This window comes from Anoplophora glabripennis, unplaced genomic scaffold, assembly GCF_000390285.2.
Source record: "Anoplophora glabripennis isolate ALB-LARVAE unplaced genomic scaffold, Agla_2.0 scaffold297, whole genome shotgun sequence".
NCBI lineage: Eukaryota > Metazoa > Arthropoda > Insecta > Coleoptera > Cerambycidae > Anoplophora > Anoplophora glabripennis.
In genome coordinates, this window is record NW_019416562.1 from 330,636 (window position 1) to 353,505 (window position 22,870).

General features: G+C 32.6%; 1 protein-coding gene across 1 annotated transcript in view; it reads right to left on the bottom strand.

Moving 5' to 3' along the window:
* LOC108906933 (high affinity cAMP-specific and IBMX-insensitive 3',5'-cyclic phosphodiesterase 8) overlaps positions 1 to 22,870 on the bottom strand; it is a 168,125-nt gene that overhangs the window by 3,789 nt on the left and 141,466 nt on the right. Inside the window, exons 9-15 of the mRNA XM_023454942.1 lie at positions 20,541 to 20,723; positions 20,391 to 20,480; positions 14,739 to 14,987; positions 8,340 to 8,556; positions 8,100 to 8,266; positions 6,958 to 7,240; positions 2,668 to 2,847 (exon numbers count right to left, since the gene is read on the bottom strand). Coding sequence (XP_023310710.1) covers positions 2,681 to 2,847; positions 6,958 to 7,240; positions 8,100 to 8,266; positions 8,340 to 8,556; positions 14,739 to 14,987; positions 20,391 to 20,480; positions 20,541 to 20,723 — 1,356 coding nt within the window. The 3' untranslated portion in view covers positions 2,668 to 2,680. The remainder of the gene's footprint in view (positions 1 to 2,667; positions 2,848 to 6,957; positions 7,241 to 8,099; positions 8,267 to 8,339; positions 8,557 to 14,738; positions 14,988 to 20,390; positions 20,481 to 20,540; positions 20,724 to 22,870) is intronic.

A 22,870-nucleotide genomic window follows, 5' to 3' on the forward strand; every position in this document is an offset into this window, starting at 1 on the left:
TTTTTAAACTTAAAATTTTGTAACCGGATTTTAAGTGACTGGAGAAACGTGGGTATTTAATAGGTTACTGGCGCCCTGAACTTTACAGTTCTAAATACCGCACGACCAGCTCCGACTGTGTGCTAGCCGACGTTTCTGCCACAACATCTTCCGGATGCGAATCCAACGAAAAGGTGGCATCTTATTTTGGTAAGATTTTTGTTTACATGGAGTTCGGGCTCCTTGTGTAGTCTCCATGCCTATACCCATGTCGCAATTCTAATTCTAATACAAGTTATTTCAAGTTCACTTGAAATAGCCAAATTGTGTCAGATTGTTTTGTGTCTATTGCTGAAATTTATATCGTTTCTTCTGCAAGATACTTTTACAATACTGGCACCAGAATTAAACCAAAAGTACTTGAGTCCAAAGGGGTGAATTAGTATAAGTCAAGTACAATATGTCTTACTTAATTCTAATGTAAGTCTGCAACATAGTCACTTGCTTTAATTTATCCCTTTATCTTTATCCCCAGGCTCAAGTGCCCTGAATGAAATCCATTGAAAGCTTTGATCAAGACAATTGCACAATGAATCTTGCAATAAACCTGATGCTGATTTCAGCAGTAGGTACACAGCAGTCTTGTATAAGTGTCTTGTGCAAGATTTTGCTACCAAGGAATGTGTTAACGTAACATTACAGAATTTTCGACCCACTAAACTTCAATTTCAGATGATTTTTCACCTCCACCTTTTAAAAAACCGAAATGCACATCATATTTAAATTGTTACTTGCTATAAGTGTTATAAGTATACTGTGTTGTACTACGAGTACTTAAATTCCCACATTTAGAAGAAATCAGCAATATACATCGTACTGATGAGGACCAATTAGTTCGAAACAAATGTATCTAACCATAGTTTTTGGCAAGTAAATGTGCAATGCATTTTACATAAAGGCAGGTAAATAGACTTTAAATTTCTTTAAAATTTGCAGTTTTTTATGGTTTCTTTAAATAAATATTAATTACAAGAGTCTCTACGTACATATTTTTGATACAAACAGAATGAATTTATGTATTTGTCACTCATTTAAACATCACTGCTTTAACTTTTTCATTTAACCAAGTGATAATTAAAGTATTTCATATGTCATGGAACAGCTATTAATGGTTCACCTTAATTTTAATTTTTAACTTAAACCATTAGTAGTTGTTTTTTACTTATGAGATACTTTTTATTCTTAGTGTATTTTTACTATTTAAATTTATCGCTATTATGGTGCAGCGACATCTATTGGATTGGAATTAGAGGTTACTTTAATTGTATTTTCTCACGCAGTTTCCTTAATTATTTTATGGTATGTGGCTTCCGAGTGTATCGTTTGCCACACCGACTGCAGATGGCGTACTTTGCCGCTGCTGCCGACAGAATACACAGAATAACATCCTATTATTTAGTTACTCGTATGAGTATACTGTTGGCTTTGTTATCGTGCGGATGTTGCGTAATTAATTCCTATCCGTTAATGTTTCTGGTGGTGTACTGTATACTCCGCGGTAGAAATTATAGAGAGTGACTCATCGCTAGCATTTGGACTGGTAAGGGGGATGAAGCGTGCAGGGAACGAAAATCCATTGGCGTATCTGCGTAAAAGGCAACAAGATATAGAAAATATGGAAAAAAAATAATAAAACATAACATCTAATATTTTTTTACGATTTGCTATAACCGGCACTTTGATCAATTTTAATTATTACAGTGTTTTAAAACGTCCCGGTTGTGTTTTGTTAATTTATAAATTTATGATAGCCACAGAATTAGACCCCTCGCCTACGCTTATGCTATGACGTTTCTAAGGACGGGTAAATCAAGTCCGTTTACACCCACTAAAAAAGCATTTCCCTATTCCGTACCAAGTGCAAAAGACAGAGACAGAATATAGATCGACGTTCAGTGTAACTCGGTCTATAGACGATTATAGATTCTATCGATGTGCGTAGCGAGCGGCACAAAGACAAATAATATTCAACCGTTATAAAAATCATTTTATATTTTATACGCGTAATAGTGTTTTTATATTATGTCTGAGTCAATCTCAATAATTTCGACCGCGGGATATAGACAATTTAATTTGTTGCTTTTTAATAAATAATGGTACGTCTATGTCCCGCGGTTCAGTTCTGACTACAAATACAAATCAAATAAACTTACAGAATTTCTAAAACACTGAGTGGTATCAAAATTCTTCAACTCTTAGTGAGGGTCTCTCAGCATTTCTGTCACTAGCTGATATAATCGTATACATTTTCAATTAATTTTCACCTTTATTTTGTTAAGTTGCATTATGTTCTTTAATATTAACTTGAAAATAAAACAAGTTTATATTAAGGTATATTTGATCCAATTATGTTGACTTCAAGATTATATGGTAGCATTTGTGCCCCTTCATTTTAATACAACTTGTATAAAGTTTATTTTGGAAGACTTTGATTTATATTTAATTATTTTTAATCCTTTAGAACAGGAACAAATACAGACTATTAAAACTCGAACTTTACCAGACATTTTTTTTGTTACCGGGGCAATATTAACTGATATTATTAACTCCTATAAGTATTTGTCGTAGCTTAGTTGGGGCAATTAGGTACACCTTATTGTTGTAAGATACGAATTAAAAGTTACTTACGGAAAAACTTGGATCAGGCATCCGATTTGGAAGATTTAGTAGGAATCACGGGAGACATAAGTACAGTACTTTGCAATTTTTGAATATCAGCTAGAGTCGTATGACCTTGTTCATCAAATTCCTTCCATCTTATGTAGTTCTGCCTCATGTATGTCAGCAGTTCTGGCATATCAATAAACGCTAAAAAAAATGTTTATTACATGTAGATTGCAGTTATATATAGGGTGTCTAAAACTTAGTCTATGATATTTTGTTACAGTACTCCATGATTAAAAATAAGAGAAAAAGTTTATACATATGAGCATAGGCGAAGAAATACCTCTTAAGGGGTTACAATTGCTAATAGACTCTAATAGTTGTTTCCTTCCAAATACATGTACATATTGAAACAGTTCATGAATAATGAATTTTGAAACTACATGTAGATATAGATATTACTACTAAACTAAGGAAGGTAACCTTTTTTTGTTAATTTAATTTTCTTTCTGAGAAAGAGTATACAAAACGCACGGCATCGATCCCAGTTGAGATTTGCAGTTGAAGTTTATTTTGAAATATTGTATTGAGTGAATAAAAAATATTTTCTTTTACTCTATAATTTAGAATCACGATCAAATAATAGCCAATCATCTTATCGAATTTTTAAAACTAATCAATCACAATGTCTAGTTTCAAATCATATTTATTTATTTATTTATTTATTTATTTATTTCACTATATGTATATTCAAAAGGCAAGTGCTAGGATACAAATGAATGCAGTAATACACCACAAAACGCAGCCAAAAATATGTGAAATCAATAAATTGAATTAATAATAGTAATGATAATTAAATATGGAAATATAATAGACATAAAATATACACATATACCTACATAAATATGTAAAGACACATGCATGCATACACATACATATCAATAAAATATTAATAAAATAGTATTAAAACTAGTGTTTAACAATAAAGAGTCCGCTGTTTAATTTCATTAGTGCAAAAAATATATTTATTCTTTCCTTTACATCGCAACAATTGACTGATGATTGTATCATCTGATACAAAAAGTCGTTTTCATATCGTTAGTTGCTACAGCAATTTAAAGATATTATTTTCCCGAGAAGTGAGCCTAGGAACTTTGACTTGAATTTTGTTCAGCAATTGATTAAGTTGTTTAGTATTTTATGTAACAAGACAATTTGATGTGTAATTCTACGCGTTTTTAACTCACTACAATGAAATCGCTGAAGAAGATTATGTGGATATTCTTTTTTACAACAAATTTAAAAAATTTTCTTTGAACTTTTTCCAAAGAGTACCTATAAAAAGGGCTCCAGACAATCAATGCATATTCTAACTTTGAAAATAAAGTAATTTCATAGTATGTATGCTGTGGAATCCTCGAGTATAATAATACCTAAAGACTTATAAGCAGATGATGCAACTACTTCAATGAGTTTTATAGAATTTAATTTAGCATCGAAAACACTCAGATCTTTCATGTACATCTGCAACATACAACTATCATGGTTATAATTATATCAGATGTAGTTAATTTTATGTGTAAAAGACATTGCATTACATTTATCAGCATTTGGAGGTAATTTATTATGATTGCACCAAACAGCTATTAGGTTTATTGCTCTTTGAAATAGAGCACAATCTGATTCAGATTTAACATCTGTGAATAATTTCAGGTCATCAGCATGCAATAAACAATGTACCCAGTTAACATTCGCAGTTATGCCATTAATAAACATTACGGATAATATAGGGTCCAAAATTGATCTTTGTGGTACACTTGACCTCCGCAGGAACTTTTCAGATTTACACCTCCGGAATTGGACAGTAATTCCGATAATTTTCTTGGCATTCTATGTCAGCAAATATCGTACGGACTTAACTAAATCATTTTCTTTTCTTCCTTGACAAAGCTTAACGTGCAAAACAGCTATGATAGACAAGATATTACAATTTCTGTATTTTTATGCGCTATTGCAGCAGTATTTTAAATATCATTATTTTATCTTGAACAATTTTGGAGATATCTGGAAAAAACAACTTAAAGGGGAGCTAATTTGTGTGGCAATGTTCCCCATAGAAGCTATTTCAAAACCTTAGATTGTATTATAAGCTGCTGTAATTTCAAATGAGAACACTGTAAAATAATAAATCTGATCAAACGCAGAAACTTTGCAATTATAGAAGTCAACAAACATTAAAAACTTCATACGGATACTAACTTATAACAACGTTACCAGCCGAGAAACATCATAGACCTAGTAAACTATGGAGTGGCCCTAGAAAGAGAGGTCAATCGTGCTGATGTGTGCAAGGTAGATAAAGCTAGTGCAGGCAAATACCGGTAAAACAAATAATGGTATACTGGTATACCGGTACAAAAATACCTGAGAGTAAAAATCATGTAAAAGATTTCATAAATTTTTGGGTGTGATTTAGTGTATATTTGTGAAAACTAAATATGGTACAATCGTGTTCAGCGATCAATTGCGTAAAGGGACGCTTAAGTGGAGAAAACATAAATTTTTATAATTAGAAAAGAGGTTATGATGGTACCAATATGTTTATACTTTTCGCATCTTTTTGAAAATAATGACCAAGTAGAGTTGTCTCTGATGATAACATATTTGATTATATTATTTCCCCCATCCTCAAAATAAAATGTCATCATCACATCAAAATGTTGCCCCCTTAAATGTGTCACTCTGGGGGACCGCCTAGCCGGGTGTTTTGGCTGGCGGATTTCGATCTGCCGAGTCAAGCATCACGGACGTGGGCTGGAATTTGGATGGGTGACCTAAGGCAGGCTCGGAGACGTGGCTGTGGCAGCCTACCAAGAGACCTGGGTCGCCCAACATTTACCGCACGCGTGTGGTCCCCGATAAATGGTAATGAGAACAGAGCAAGAAATCTCTGTAACTCAAGACCATGCTATCATACATAAACTGTACGAAACTTTTCCACCAAGCCATCCGTGTAGTAAATAAGATGGTTTGAAGAAAAGTACTCGAGTAGTGAAGGAGGGTGTACAAGGGGCTTAATAAGGCCTAAGTGCCGTGGTGGAAGACAATTCCACCACCCTCCGACATACATACATACATACATGTGTCACTCTTCAAATTAATTATTTTTTGTCATAAAACTAAATACATATAAATATACAGTTTCAACTGAATTGTGCTTATAACATGCTTCAGCAAAATTTCTCTTTAAATAATATGTTGAAAGAGAAAGCATCGATATAGTTTTGCAAAGCAAGACAATAAGAATTATTTAAAACGTCTACTTCAGAAGAGCTTGCAGCAATTTTAACTGATCGAGCTTACGACATGAGGAAAATAAATGGAGAAATACATAAGGAAGGCATTATAAAAACTATTTAGAAAATTGTACACTATGAATATTTTTTAAATATGTATAATAAAATATATTTGACTTTATATTTCTAATTATTACATTCCCCCTTTAATACCTCCAATTTGTATAGAAATTCCATATAAACAAATAGTGCTTATGCTCTTATTCATTAATAATAATTAAAATAACTGGTACAAATATGTATTGTTAAAAGAAGGGAAATCGAATTTAATTCAGTTTGAGTTAAGATAAAGAATTGTTAGTACCATAAGTATAGTTTTACTCATAGAATTAATATATCTTATCTACACATTTTGAATGGATTTTTTTCTTCTAGTCTTGTCTATATTATTTTTATAAAGTCTTTGCAGATCAGAAATTTGTCGGCTGTTCCTTCCTTCTTTGCCATACACTTGAATATAATTAAAAATCTAATCAATAATTTTTAAAAATTTTTTACTTAATCATACTTTCAGTACAGCCACCACACATAAATGTAGTTAAAATCATTTTAACTTCAAACGGGAATACGGCCCAACAGAAAAAATGAGTAAGGAATCGAGTACAGCTAGTTGATTGGTTGAGTTAAATGTAGCGCGCTACAGTCGAAGTTCTGTAAACGAAGCAAAAGCCCGCACTAGCTCTATCTCTCTCGCACACGTCTGTGCGATTGCCTTTTGCAAAATTGCAAAATGACAGTTGGACGAGTCCAGTAGTTTATAGTTATGAAGTCTATGAGCAACATTTACAGAACATTTAACAATTAACTTCAAATAAACGTATTATAATTACAAAAATAAAACATTAAACTAATAGAACTAATTTCAACAGTCTATATAAAACCTTTTTTTTTAATCGTAAAATGCGAAGGTATAAGTTAATTTCGGGACACTTTATAAAAACGATTTTGAAGGACTTACCATTCCAAGCTTCAAACATGTCGTTGATGATGTAATCCACGAAACCAATCTGTGACTTGGGTATCGAACAAGTATGTCTGTCGAACATGGGCATCACTACAGGAAGACCCCTGGCTTTCTCTTCGTCCGTCTGTTGGAAGTACTCTTCGGCTATCCGTCTCGCCCATTCCACGCACAGCCTAAGCGGCCTTGTAGGGTTCGAAACGTCGGAGCATTTGATCATCATCCGTTTGACCAAAGTTACGTTCTCTGGGAGAGAAAGGGGTACGTAATCTTGGCCATCCTAGAAATAACGTGTAAGTTGTTAAGTTGTCGACGAGAAATCCAAGAAAAAAATGAATTTTTTTGCTATTTTTTTATACTTTTTTGCAATAACAATTAAACCCACATTTTTTTTATTTGCATAGAAATATTATCATTTCTGATGTTATTTAGAAACCGTTAAAGCAAAAATCTCCAATCATATGTGTTTTACCCAACCCGAAACAGATACCGCCTGAACTATATGGCTCTTTTTGTAGACTAATTTATCTGTTATTTTTTTTAAAGGATCGATAAATACCGCCTAGAAGCAAAGTGAATTATGTCTCTAGAATTATTCACAAGTTCCTGCATGTTTCAATTTGAAACAATGTCATGACATTTGTACGCCTTTTCTTGCTACGAGGCGCTGCGAGAATCGCATATACAACATAATTTTTTTATACAAAAGCAGTACGCAGCGCAACCGTCACATGTTNTCCAATCATATGCGTTTTACCCAACCCGAAACAGATACCGCCTGAACTATATGGCTCTTTTTGTAGACTAATTTATCTGTTATTTTCGATCGATAAATACCGCCTAGAAGCAAAGTGAATTATGTCTCTAGAATTATTCACAAGTTCCTGCATGTTTCAATTTGAAACAATGTCATGACATTTGTACGCCTTTTCTTGCTACGAGGCGCTGCGAGAATCGCATATACAACATAATTTTTTTATACAAAAGCAGTACGCAGCGCAACCGTCACATGTTGCGAAAAGAAATTCCCTGCATGGTAGAACTGCAATTCCAATAACGGTCAGAAAAATGCTGAGCTTGGGAATGTGACATCCGAAATCGTGCCTAGACATGAATCCAGCTTTAAGAATTAACCTTACCTCAGCGTCCGATCCGGACGTTCTCGTACAGAAAACATTCACGAACTTGGCTAGATGTTCGAAATGCTTTGTCATTTCTGTTGCTAGAATCATATCGACGACATTGGACCTCGCTATTTTATAAGTTTCTCTATCTAAGTTTTTAAATATATTGACTCTTTCATCACCTGAAAAAAAAAATTACGGTTATTTAATTAAAATTTATGGCAATAATATTTATGAGAAATTAGTAGAACTTACCTAAAGTAAGTTTGAACGTAAGGGCTGCATGATGTGACTCTAAAACGGTCACGTCATTATACAGTATGGCTAAAGGATTGTCTGAGTTTGATAAGAAGGCGCTGGATTTTCCGGGATGGTCGACGTCATGAGCAGCCGCTGCTATTAAACTTGTAGCCTCGTCCATTTGCTCCATAATTGCCTTCATTCGCTCCTTTTCCAGAAATCCAGCTGTTGCCTGAAAAAGCGAAGAGTTGAATGAAGTATATTTACTTCCCTTTTTGTTACAAAACACATTTAATTACATATACGGCAGTGGCGGCTCGCCAGGTGACGTAAGTGACTTAAAGGCTTCACCTAAAATTTCCGTTTGGTTATGCAACTTAAAATTATTCTTAATTTTATATAAATTTTATAATTTAAGTATAATTCTGTATTGAAAATGTATTGTGTTTGTTTGTTTTACACGCAGAAATAAACACAATAGTTTGTATTTCGCTTCATTTCGTAGCTGTTTACGGCGGTTGTCATGGTAACGAGGCGGCCAACACGTGAATAATAATACGATACGTCGCCTAGTGCACGATTATAAGGTTCTTTGTTAATATTTGTTTTGTATCAATAATTGTAGAAATGTTTCATATGTATGATCCAGTATGATTTTTATTGGAAAAGCCAAGACGGAAAATTGAGGACAAAAAGGATTTTCGAAATTGCGAGAGACCTGTGCCTTCTCTCGATGTGGAAAAAAAGGGGAACGTCAAAAGACAAAGTGTACCTGTATGTTCGGAAGTTTTGGAATGAATGGTATATGGAGTATAAGTGGTTTTGTTTAATTAAAAAAAACTTTTCTGTATGCCGTGTATTATGTTTCTATTTTTTATTAAATCTAAATGAAAATCCTTCTCGCGAACGCCAGTTTTTCGGTAATATTGCAAATACAACTAAAAATTTCCAGATTTATTTAAAGCTGTTTGACCTTGAAATGTTGTGTTGTAGAATCTAGATGCCTTTTTCAAATATGCAAATTAATGTTGTGAAGGTTAATAAATTATACAGGGTGATTCAGTCATGATGTTATTAATTTTAATCACGTATTCGGAAGACAGAAAATCGGAAAAAATTTTTTACTCGACTTTTAAAAATGAAGGAAATCAACCCATAACTCCCGCTAAGAAGGCGGCCCTGCCAGATGCCCGGATGCTCGGAAAATTTGTAACGTAATGTCACGAACAAATCGTCAGNATTTAATTACATATACGGCAGTGGCGGCTCGCCAGGTGATGTAAGTGACTTAAAGGCTTCACCTAAAATTTCCGTTTGGTTATGCAACTTAAAATTATTCTTAATTTTATATAAATTTTATAATTTAAGTATAATTCTGTATTGAAAATGTATTGTGTTTGTTTGTTTTACACGCAGAAATAAACACAATAGTTGCGCGTTGAACACCTTTTAAAAAAACATTGCTTTCGTTGAGTGAGAACATCAATCTCGTACCATACAGCGTATAGCATAAGCAAGTTACGCGGATCGAATCAGTTTGTATTTCGCTTCATTTCGTAGTGTGGTTTATGGCGGTTGTCATGGTAACGAGGCGGCCAACACGTGAATAAACTACAGCGTGGAGGAACTAGTGACGCGGAAATTGCAGTAGCATCGCCATCGCCCATCGTCTGCCTTTAAACAGTTTATACGATACGTCGCCTAGTGCAAGATTATAAGGTTCTTTGTTAATATTTGTTTTGTATCAATAATTGTAGAAATGTTTCATATGTATGATCCAGTATGTTTTTATTGGAAAAGCCAAGATGGAAAATTGAGGAGAAAAAGGATTTTCGAAATTGCGAGAGACCTGTGCCTTCTCTCGATGTGGAAAAAAAGGGGAAAGTCAAAAGACAAAGTGTACCTGTATGTTCGGAAGTTTCGGAATGAATGGTATTCGGAGTATAAGTGGTTTTGTTTAATTAAAAAAAACTTTTCTGTATGCCGTGTATTATGTTTCTACTTTTTATTAAATCTAAATGAAAATCCTTCTCGCGAACGTCAGTTTTTCGGTAATATTGCAAGTGCAACTAAAAATTTCCAGATTTATTTAAAGCTGTTTGACCTTGAAAATTTGAAAATTTTCGCCTGCGGTGCTTTTTTTTTAGTCAATCAATGAATATGCTTCACCTATTCTCAATGTCACGATCCGCCACTGATATACGGGGTGTTGTAGAATCTAGATGCCTCTTTCAAATATGCAAATTAATGTTGTGAAAGTTAATAAATTATACAGGGTGATTCAGTCATAATGTCATTAATTTTAATCACGTATTCGGAAGACTTAATAGACAGAAAATCGGAAAAAAAATGTTACTCGACTTTTAAAAATGAAGGAAATCAACCCATAACTCCCGCTAAGAAGGCGGCCCTGCCAGATGCCCGGATGCTCGGGAAATTTTGTAACGTAATGTCACGAACAAATCGTCAGCTGAAGCGAACAGCGTCGCCAAGTTCACATCATAATCTGTGTTCACATTTAATTAATCCGCTTTAGTATACGGATACACATGTACGAAACCAATAAAATGCAAGTAAATAAAGGATCATGCTGCATTTTATTATAACTAATTTTAATAATTGTATTAACTTAGTGTAAAATGTTTTAACAAGCCTAACTTCTCGAAGTCAACTTTCGTTAAAAGAAAATAAATAAAGCAGAGGTTTGTAGGCACACTGTATTTTATCAAATAAAAAAAGTCGGCACACTAAATACCCGAATATACAAAATACACTACACACGGTTACAAAACCATTACCTAACAATTTAAAGCGTTTATTCAAATCTACCACCCTCCATATCTCCCGCATTTTTCCCGCAAAGGGGTTAACATAACACATTTTCAAAAATTTCAAGCTTTAGAAGTAGCTGATTTCCCCAATCGTCTTGAATTTTGCAATTGGTTCCTAAGTGCAGCAGAACTTTATTAACAAAGCGCTCTGGACGGATGAATGCTGTTTTACTCGTGCTGGCATTTTAAACAGGTGCCTACCTAGGTTACACCAAAGTTTAAATTTACGCTAAAGTTTACATTTATTATGTAAACTTTGGTTATACGCAACAGCATACTGAATAATAAATTGAAATACTAAAACTGTGTATTATTTAACATAATAAATTATAAAACGTGAAAACGTTAATAATATTAAAAATGATAAATTGTAATAACCGTACATTCGAAAACAATCAACCCTATTCATTGATGACACGATTTTCCTTTGATAAAAGACCGACAACTTTTTGCTCTACTTTGCATGGAATACGATCCTACTACAGTTCGCATTAGTCTAGGAACCAGATCAGGTTCCGTGTACTAGCTATAAAAATAAACTTTTTACAGCCATTTTAACATTTAATTTGTTGATAACAATTAATCTGTCCACTTTCAGGCTTTGCGACCAAGTTTTTTGGATTCAGGAGGTCAAAATACTTTAGAATAAGTTATTTGCAGCCGTGGGACTTTGGTTGGCAACGGAACTCTGTCTGGCTCCTAGACTAAAGTGCAAATTAGAAGGTTATTGACCTCGACAGAGTTGTTTATTTGTCTCCGTCCGATTGTATTTTTTCCTTCTATTACTTACAGTCAATATTTAAATACTACATACATTTCACCCTCTCTTTATAATTTATCTAGTGAGTGTTATGTAGAAAATAAGTCCGTTCGAGAATCGATGACCGGCGATGACGCTGAAGCTGATTGACTTTTATCAGCGCTCACATGCTTCGCTCTGCATTTTTCTTGTTTTGGCTATCGTCACGTCTTAGTTAACAGTGTTATTAAGGAATCGAGAACGGGGATTCGTTATATAGAGAGCGTTAGACGTAGGCATATGTATTGTGCATATAAATTGAATATTTAATTAAACTTACCTTTTATTGGATTACCTCGTATATTTTTAGAAAATATCTTACAGTTGTTTTTTTATGTCATTATTTCTGTAATGAAAATGAAATGGTTATGAAATGAAATTTAAATTATTTGGTCTCTTGGGGTTTTGTAATTTCAATATTAAATTTTATTTAAAGTGAAACAGAGCTAATTTCTTTGCAGCCATAATAGTCACATTTGGTCAGATGAAAACCCGCACACTACTCGTCGGTTTAGCTTTCAGAGGAGATTCGGTGTCAATGTATGGGCAGGAGTATATGGCGATTGTTTAATTTGGTCTTATTTTCTACCTGAACATCTGAATGGGCCGCGTTACTTTCAATTTTTAGTAGAAGGCTTACAGCAAATTAAAAAATGATCACTATGATGTTAATAAAAAATGATTTTTGGCATGTCATGCTCAGACCTCCTCGAGGTTCTTGATGGGCAGCAATAACAATTTAATATGTTGATTGCATAATTATAAAAAATAATTTATAGCATTTTAAATTATTATTGGCCGACATGAGCAAACCGTTTATTTATTGTCTTTATATGTGCGAAAATATATAAATATGGCAACATTGCATCTAGGTCGCTTTGTTCATATCGTAGCCGGCTGATGTCAGCCGGTCAGTAACAGCCTGAAAAGGGGGTTAAATAATGATTTGAAAATATTTTTTTTCAGCTTAAATATGCATTTATTATTTTTTTGATCACGCCATCGTATTATACTCATTTTTCTCTATCTGTTCTTAAAATTAATGACATTATGACTGAGTCACCCTGTATATGGTCTCTGGAAACGATGAGTAAAATTAGGAGATAATTCTACTGGTAAAATTGTGTAAAATAAATTTCTATGCCAATTTTTATAAAGCTCAATAGATACGGAATTACATAATTTCAGTAATATATTTTAAAATACATAATATTTTGCTATAACTTTTTTCGAATAAGTGATTTTATCCAAATTTGTTACACTTATTATTAGTAACAAACTCCACCAAATTTCTATGCCAATTTTTATAAAGCTTTACGACAGCCTCAAAAGCTTAATTACCTTTGAAAAAAATACATGTAAATCTGCGTCAGCGATTGCAAAAATAAAATCTGTGGTTGTAAAAAAAATTTTTTGAAATGTACAAGTGTTTGTTTACATTGTAATGCATCCCAATGTGAAAATTTTGAAACTCCAAACATCCAATTAGATGATGATTCTTTTGACACGTTTGAATCACTCATTGATGCAACGAATTATGTGGAAAATGAAGTTGATTGCGTGGAAAATATAGGAAAGGAAACCATGGAAGAAGAAGAAAATGAATCGCAATCGAGGGAATTGAAGAGAAGAAGAATTGAAACTTAAGAGTTATATACTTACATAAGCTGTGAAAATAAAAAATGTAATCGATGAATATATTTATACCACGTAATTTTCTGTACGATAATTAATATTTACCATAAAACGTTGTACTTACTTTATTTCACAAACAGTTATTAAAATGTTAACAAGAGGTGAGAGAATTTTAGACTAACGGAAAATTACATTTTTTTCGATTGGAGTTCAAGTTTTTTTTTATTAGTGAAAAACCGTTTTTTTGACTTTTATGATTTTTTTGGTTAACTTCGCCGTTTATGTGCCACAGGAAAAATACACTGTCTTAGAATTTTTTTCTTATATCACCATATTTTTTGTTTCCTGGTGGTATTTTTTGTAAATTTAACATAAGGCCGTGACAGATTAATTGGACTATATAGTTTCTAAATGCGTACCGTACTACATATAATTAGAAATAATAAAAAACAACACGAATAATGGAAGTATCAGGCAACTTGGAGTATCGAAATTAATACGCATATCTCAGATTGGCAGTTCACAGAATGTCCAACAAGTATGATCGTCAGCAAATAAATGGTTTGGTGACAGTTTGAAAATCCTGTACGAACTTCGAAGGTGTGTTTTGGTTCCGACAGAGAACGGTTCAAATTAGTTGACCATTCCATTCATAAGAACATCTTAGCCAATATATACTAACAATGCAGTTGGGTTAACTATTCGGAACTGCTCTAGAACTGTCTGCTGACAGAACAAGAACAAGCCTGAGTCTGAGATTTGGAACGGTAATTTCAAAATTCGCATGCTTCTGACAATTGCAACCATTGGAGACTGCTGCAAAAACAAACCTCATATCTACGCCTTATAACGCGTTTGCCTACGGCGCGAAATTTGCCGAGTGAATCGTCCATAAATCAAGCTGTCATTGCCTCTGCTTTGATTCGGTCACAACTAGCGTTAACTTCAAGCATCACCCTGCAATCAAGCACATTGATTTATGGTCGATTTACTCACTGAACTCCACATCGTGGGAAGATGCTTTAAAAGAATGTCTTGGCTTACATGAATTAGTGCTTGTATGAAAATGTATATCATCGGTGCTCCAACAAGCTGTAGATATATTGGAAAGTGCCTGTGCAATATAGATATTTTTTACGTATTCCTTACCTGCATGACGTCTGCCGCATGCGTGGAATTGTGATAGGAGTTCTCTGAATGGTAGTTGGCTTCAATAACCGTCAACCAGTTGTAAAGCGTTTTCTCATCACAGTTGAGCACGTTTGCCACCTCGAAGTGGTTGAACAGGTTCATTCCCAGGTGTTGGAGTGGCCTCTTCCTGGACAACTCCTCCAGCCTGAATATGTCGAACTCCCAGGTGAGAGCAGACTCCATCAATTCCCTAAGAGCTGCGGGTACCTGGAAAGTTATGGAGATTTAAATAGAAACTTTGATTTGGTACAAAGAAAAATATATTCATGCTAAAATTAGTTGCATAAGTGTAACTGAAACACGAATTTAATAGTAACGTTTTGCAACGCTCTATTTTAACGCCGGTTGTCTTAAGGTACGATTTTTGAAAATTCTGCGGGCGTTCATCGAAGACGGCTTGGCTTTTAAGGCGGCGATGAACGCCGACCATGAGCACCAATCTAATATATTGAATTTAATGGAAGTGCCTTGTAAAACAACCGACGTTTACGTTCGGCGTTATAAAACATTTCCATTAAATTCAATATATTAGATTCTGGCAATGATAGTCAGTGTCTTAGTGTCTTTGCCGACTTCATCGCTGCCTTAAAAATGAAGCCTAAGCCCTGCCAATATGCTGCGTTAAAATCTATAAAATAATATGAAACATGATTAATTGGTAATTAATTATCTTATTTTATGAAAATAAATAATATAGACTAGATAATTTAATCAATCTAGATAATAACGCATTTTTTTTCATGAACCTTAATCAAATAGAAATGTTCAGAAATCCACAGACTAGTTAAAACTTTAGTGTTGTGTATAATAAGAAATATTTTGGCAGTTATTTTTACTTATTTAGAATATTTTTCAGTGTTTGTGACAATCGTAGAAAAAAATAGATATTGTATTTTACTCGCCATCATTATTTTTATTTCAATAATGAACACTAAAAAATTAGAAATTAAAAAAAGGGGCAGTCAAGAACTTTCAACTGGGAAAGTAAATAATGAATTTTTAATTATAAATTTCTTCCCTTGACTAATCCATTTCATGTTATAATTTCTTACAGTTTTCCTTTATCACTATAAAAGAATAAATTAAAAATATTATATACAACATAATCTACATAACATCTACATAATCTATGGAATGTATTTGTAATTTTTTTTTAAATATATTTAGAAAATAATTATTATTTTATTTATAAGTATTTTACTTGCACATTTTACTTCCTAGTCACTTTCTTTTGAAATAAACAAGTATTAAATGCTTTTGTTTCTTCTAGCTGTTTATTTTTTTCAAAATGTTTTAATCTGAAGTCGTTCGGAAATGTGTACTTTTTTGGTCCAACCATCAGGAAAGTTAACTTTCCCGTAACGTATTTTAATCTATACTTTATACAGTAAATACTCATAAATACACGCGGTCAAACCGATTCACATCAAAAATGCATTATTTAGTAAATATAACATTTATTGAACGTATTATACATATTAAAACGTTTATTGTAACAATTTGTGTATATCTATAGTTATGTTGCAGTTTTTACAACTATTAAACATTGGCCGAAATTTAGTCGGCGACATTATTGCTGGTAATTAGGTATTTCTTCTTCGATAATATTATTACAATAAGCACATTTTGTTTTTGTCTCTCCCCCCACTAAATATTTTACTTGCTATGTCTAGGTTAGCAGATTTAAAAATTTTGCGACAATCTGAGGTATTTTACCTATTTTACCTATTACTTGCTAGCAACCTTTACCATTTGAATATTTACAGAAATAGCGGCAACTTTCAAAATTTTCTGGGTGGCATGCAACATGTTTTCTATACACTGGCATATTAAGTTTCGTTTGTCACAAATGATCTGGGTTTTTTCGTTTAATTATTTGGTATTTTAATCAAAAGCTTTCATCCTAAATCGTTTACATAATTCAAATGTAACGGATACAGTTACAGTACAGATTTTAATATTTTTACATCTAAACGTAGCTTATTCGTTAAGTGCTGGTACTTGAGTAATAAACGTTTCAAGTTGTTTATTTGACAAAAAAAAAAACAAGTTTCACCTTGACGTTTCAAGAAAACACGTAATTTCAAATATTTTCATATACCAATGTGTTCCTTTATATTGTGTGTTGCTCTCGACATTGAGTAATTTGTTCATAACGTAGATGCCTTCAACTTTATAGACACATTGGATAAGTATGCAATTATAACATTTTCGGATCAGAACATCGTATTTTTTGCAAGGCAATAAGTCTTGAAACGTTTGTAAGCGAATTCGCACTTTTCCCTAGATTTATTTGGTATTAAATTTAGGCCCGGTACTTTAAGTCTCGGTTAAGGCTCGATTAACTAATCAGGCGATTGGACTGTGATTATCCTTTATAAAATAAATCAGTATATGTACAGTCTAATCGCCTGATCAGTTAATTAAGCTTTAACCGACACTCAAAGTACCGAGCCAAAGTAACATTTTTTGCAGTTTCGACTAACTCTGGTTGTATCCCGGATACCTGAACATCATCACCAGTCCATTTAAAATATTTTTTAATAGATTTTAGGCACTTATAGGTATTAAAACGAATTTGACGTTCATCGCAGCATTAAATAAACAATGATTGTCAAGGAGACGATTTCATAAGCAATGTAATATAATGAAGAAATGTTAGGTTTGCATTAATAAAAGTTTCTTGGTTTATATTAATTAATTAATATTGTTTTCAATTTCATAAAAAAAAACATTGTATACCTCGTACTAGAAGCACATTCCCTGACTCATTGTTTGTTGAATAGGTACACCTTTATGAGGTGAAACCTGTTTGACTAAGTATACATTTCAAAGAGCATCGTCGTCTTCACGAATAATTTGAAAAGTTTCTCCATTGTCGGTGCTATTAATCATCAGTTATTGTCAGATATTAAGTCGAGAAGTTGTGGCGGGCTTTCGTGGATGATAATAACTTTGCCTCGGCGCTCATTTGTTTCGTAGAATTGAGATACATCGAGCTGAAAGCTTTTGGAATCAGTTACGGGCTGGAACGCTAAGATAACTTGTTGCGCAATCGAACGTTTCCCTGAAATATTCTAACAAATACATCGATCGCTCAACTTTTGAGCTAATAAAAGTTGCATGGAAATGACAGAAAAAAATATTTTAAGTAATAATACGGAGTACGTGTACGGCTGAGATATTTAAATGTAGTCGAGCGACATCACTTGTTGCCAACTAATACTATTTAGCTCAATATCTAAAGCACTTGGACTGCTTCTATAAAATTTACCGAATAATAGTAATTTTCCTTTTATCCACACTAGGTTGCATTCGGTGGAGAAAACCGTGTGTTAGTGCACGTGCACCTGCTGTAATAACAGTACTTATAGTAGTCAAATATTTATACATTTCGGAGAGAAACGGTTTGCTATAGTAGATGTAAACAGTAGAGGTGAAAATACCAATTCAATGAACTACTACTCCAATTGAAATTAGTTGTTTCTTAATTATTGATATCCTAGTGAATCTGTCTCTTGTGCTTTGTGTGTTATTACAATAGCGCATAATTACGTTTCATGGTCAAAGAATCCATGCTCTGTGTCACAAGTTCATCCGCCACGTGTAGAATTTCCCAACTGGCTACTGGAAAAATTTATCAGCAACTCTAAGGTTTACAATTTTGTCCTCAGACGAAGTTATTTTTGCCGTAATAGATTTTTAATTGCCACTATGCACCAAAAATTCCCATATCCCATACTGTGGTCGTACTAATTGCCAATATTTTTGTTTTTTCAATTTGAATAATTATTATTAATTACTAGCTTTTCACTAGATACTGCTGGTGTATTTCAATGGTAATTAGGCCCCATAGAGTAGTTGCTTTAGGCGAAATCAACAGTTAGGAATCTATCTGTGAGGTTAGATATTATTTTGCTACATCGAATTTTGGTATCAAAGAACACTGTATGACTTCTTCTGATAGAATTTCGCCAGGAAAAAGTTTTTTCAATTTATTTTTACCAACTTAACGTGATGCCACAAACCTTAGACTTTAAAAATCCGCAAAAGAAAAAGTTCAACGGCATTAAATCGAATGATCTGGGCGGCCAATTCTGATCACCAAAACGGGAAATTAGGCGACGAGGAAATAACTCATGTAGTAACTGAATTGTTTCTGGGGTTGTGTGGCATATGTCACTGTCTTGTTGTTGAAACCACATCTCGTCTACATCCATATCATGCAATTTAGGTAGAAAAAATTGCATTGTCATGTCGCAATAGCTAGCGAGCACCATTAACTGTTATAGCTTGACCAGCCGCATTTTCGAAGAAGAATGGTTCGATAAAAATAGTTTTAAACGTAATATTTTAGCTAATTTACTTATGTCTGAACCATCATAAAAAGATTTAAGAATGCTCTCTCTTATTAAAATATATATAAATTAAAATAATATTTGAACCTACGTGAAGTGGCAAGAAAAACTACATGAGTCTCGAGGACAGACATCTTTACATTATCTTAATATGTTTTTTTTCAATATCGAAGTATTTCAAAACGAAATAAAATTGAACGCAATAACATAATACTTGCCAATCCATCTGTTGAGTTTCTAACAAACAAAACGATTGCTACAACACGTCTAGTCAGATTTCAATTGACGTCGCAATACAAATATCAGAATAAAGGACTCGGAAAAAATAAAAAACATTGCTTTTCCTTAAGTGACAACTGTAACGAGGTTAGATGAGTTGAATTTAATTTAAGTCCAAGATTTTGCGGATGTGTTTGTTTTGAATAAACCAGTTTCCTGTTATTTATTGCCAGTAATATATATTTTTTTTCAGAATTTCTTTACAGATTTACTAGTAGATATTGATTCTGTATTGTTTAAGTTTTATTTATCTTGATTTTACAATTACATTTAAGTTTTTAACCTTATAAAGTTAAAAGAAATTGTCACAATTCATTATATGAGACCATTTAACATATTTATAATAAATTGACCAATCGGTTAAATTTAACACTATCGACTTTTAGAAATAAAAATAAAATAAATAAACAGCAATCATTATAGTAAACTACAAAATTATTGCCAGTAATTATTTTATGTCAATCATTCATTTATGGCCCTTGAAATTGATCAAAAAGAAATTGATCAACAAATAAGAATTAGTTCTATTGCCTCCAATTTCTTGGCGAAATTTACAGAAGCTAGGAAATTTAATATAATTTTTGTATTACATGTATTTGGCTAATCAATTTATTGAACTGAAAAAAATATATAAAATGAAAAATATAAAGTTAGTACTGTTCTTCCAGAATGATCAAGACTGCATCACTATAATACATTTAATAAATAAATAAAGAAAGAGGAAAGACATTCAACGAAAAATGTGGCAAAGAGGTTCTATATTTCATCTTTGTGTCAAAGACAGTTTTCATTTTCAAGGAAGATTTTGACAAATGTAAAACCACAGTGCAAGATTTGTTGCAAAACGATAGATTTTCACAAAAGAATCAAAACTATCAAAGTGAAAAGTAAGATAAAATTTTACAAATCAAATTACAAAAATCTCAAAAAACGAACATAGTTTTAAACGGTGACTGAAATACTTGGTACTTACCTTGATGAATCCTCCTCTGGAAGGCCTGAACACGGACGAATCGTTGCTGCTCCTCCTTGAAGAGGCCGAGAACGTGGGCTGAGGTGTTTTCTACAATAAATTTAAAACATTTTAAATGTTTTGAGCGTCTCTGCCTTTGATGATGCTTACCGATAGGAGAGCCGTGATCAGATCCGATACCACAGCTTCGTCTGATTTCACCTTGAAGTCCTCCTTCACGTGCGGTGAGTATAGTTCAGGACACCTTAGAATATCTTCTACTTTATCTAATAATTGTATTACTTGAGGATTTGAGTTTGAGCCCTCCCTGGCTTGATCTATCAGACTTATTATCTGGAAAAGAAAAGAAAATTTCATATTGCTAGTATTTCGATATTTTCATTTTCAATTTGTTTCCTATAAAAACATGTACAGCAAGTGAGGTCAAATAGAGAAACTATCACAGGAATAGAAAATCCAAATTTTTGCAGTATAGTTTCTCTAGAAAATATGTTTATGAAAGTTAAATTACACTAAAAAATTAAACAATACTACTAAACGTACATATCCAGATATACATATAGCAGCTTAATAGCACAAATAGCTTTTATTAAATATACCTGCATATTTGCAAACTATAACTTCCTCATAGTTGCATATCCTGAACCTGCTGCGATTTTTTTAGGTATCAGTTTTAAAAATATATATTTGTATTGGTAAATCTTTATTCGATATATCTAGTTTATTTAATAAAAAAAACGTTTGGACTTCATTAATATTTTTACTTGGGTATTACGTCATTGACTTGACATATATAAATCCAAGCACCCTATATAAGTGAGTAAGAGAGTATTTTTCTCATTTTATTTAAAAGGAGTAGATACTAGATGTTGGTAATTTTTCATCCGATTGAAAAATTAAGTTTGTTTTATTTGCAATTCCATCAAATTACAATGGGGTGCTTTTCAAAAAAGAAATGATTAAATTTTAAAAATATATATGAAGTGATTCAGATTTATACAGCAAATAACTCTATTTGAAGCCTTAAAATATAATTACTAAATGGAAATTCATTTCCTTAGGGCAATTTTGTGAGTAGAACGTACCTTTGTAAGACAAAGCGTCGGAGTTGATTTTCTTTTATAACAAGATTAAATGAAAATGTAAAAAATACGGCTGGACCTCAATAAAGGGAATTAGGGACGTAATTTAATTTAACGTTTCGGCTACACAATGTTCTTGAATATACTGGGAATGAGGGACAATTACGGTGTACAATTTCGAAGGAAATATTATAATTTGACGGTGCCTCCGATTATAAAAATGAAAAAAAAAAAAAAATGATGGCCTATCAAAAAAAAGTTAACATAAAATATAGAAATTTATTAACTAATTGACTATTTATAAATGGTTAAATAGGAAAATAATGTTTTGTACTATACAGTGTGGACCATTTTGATGATGCATGTATTGGTATCTTGGCAACTATGAGATAGGAAAATGGTTAAATGGGGAAAGTTTCAGACAGTTTAGTTGCTAATTTAATGGCGCTTGGAGACCGATCCTAGCTCTTCAGGTTTTTGAGTTATTTTGAAAAAAATAAAGGTGGCGTATTCGAAAATCGTCTGTAACTTTTTTTTTACAGGAATTTTTAAAATCAAATAACTTTTCCACAACAAGTTGTTTCCAGTAATTTCACTGTATATTTTCATTGCAACTTTCTTTTTTCTTAGGAATGCCATGTTGAATTTCAAGCTGAGCAAATAGAGTATTTTTTTGGCTCTACAATGATATAAGTAAGAAAAAATTTCAAAAACAACCTCAAAAATTAATATTTTTAATAAATCTGGCAACACCGCATAATTTTTAGAAACTGTTATAGAATAGTCTCAAATTTTTGTAGAAGCTTATCATTAATGTCATGGCAAAAATGATAGTAATGGCCACGTGTTTACAAAGAAAAGCCCCATTAGTAGTCTATGAATCCCCATGACGATAATAATATTTTCATTTGTTTCAAACTGCTTGTCATTTTGAACTATTGTTAATCATATAGCTAATTGTTAACACTTGTTTTAAAATCATCAAAATGGCTTTGCGTTACTCCAGTGAAGAAGACTGTCTTATTAAAAATGATGGAAAAGCAATTGTGGCTTTAATCCCGAAAGACAACCACGGTATTTTTCTAAACTTGCGACAAATTTAAGAATGTTAACCACAGTTTCTTTTCCATTATTTTTAATAAAGCCAACATATCACATTTATATATATTTTGTTATGATTGTATGTGTGTATGGTTTTATATGTTAGCGCCAAAATAAATTTTGTTAGTTTTGATATTAATTTTGATTGGATTGGTGTATTGTGTATTGTCTATCTTTGCCCTATCTAGCTCTAGACTCTATCTCCGTAGTCGGTTCTATGTTCTATCAAGAAACCACACCAAGCACAGCTACAAAAACAAAAGGTTTAGTAATAAATGTATTTATTAAAAATTTTTT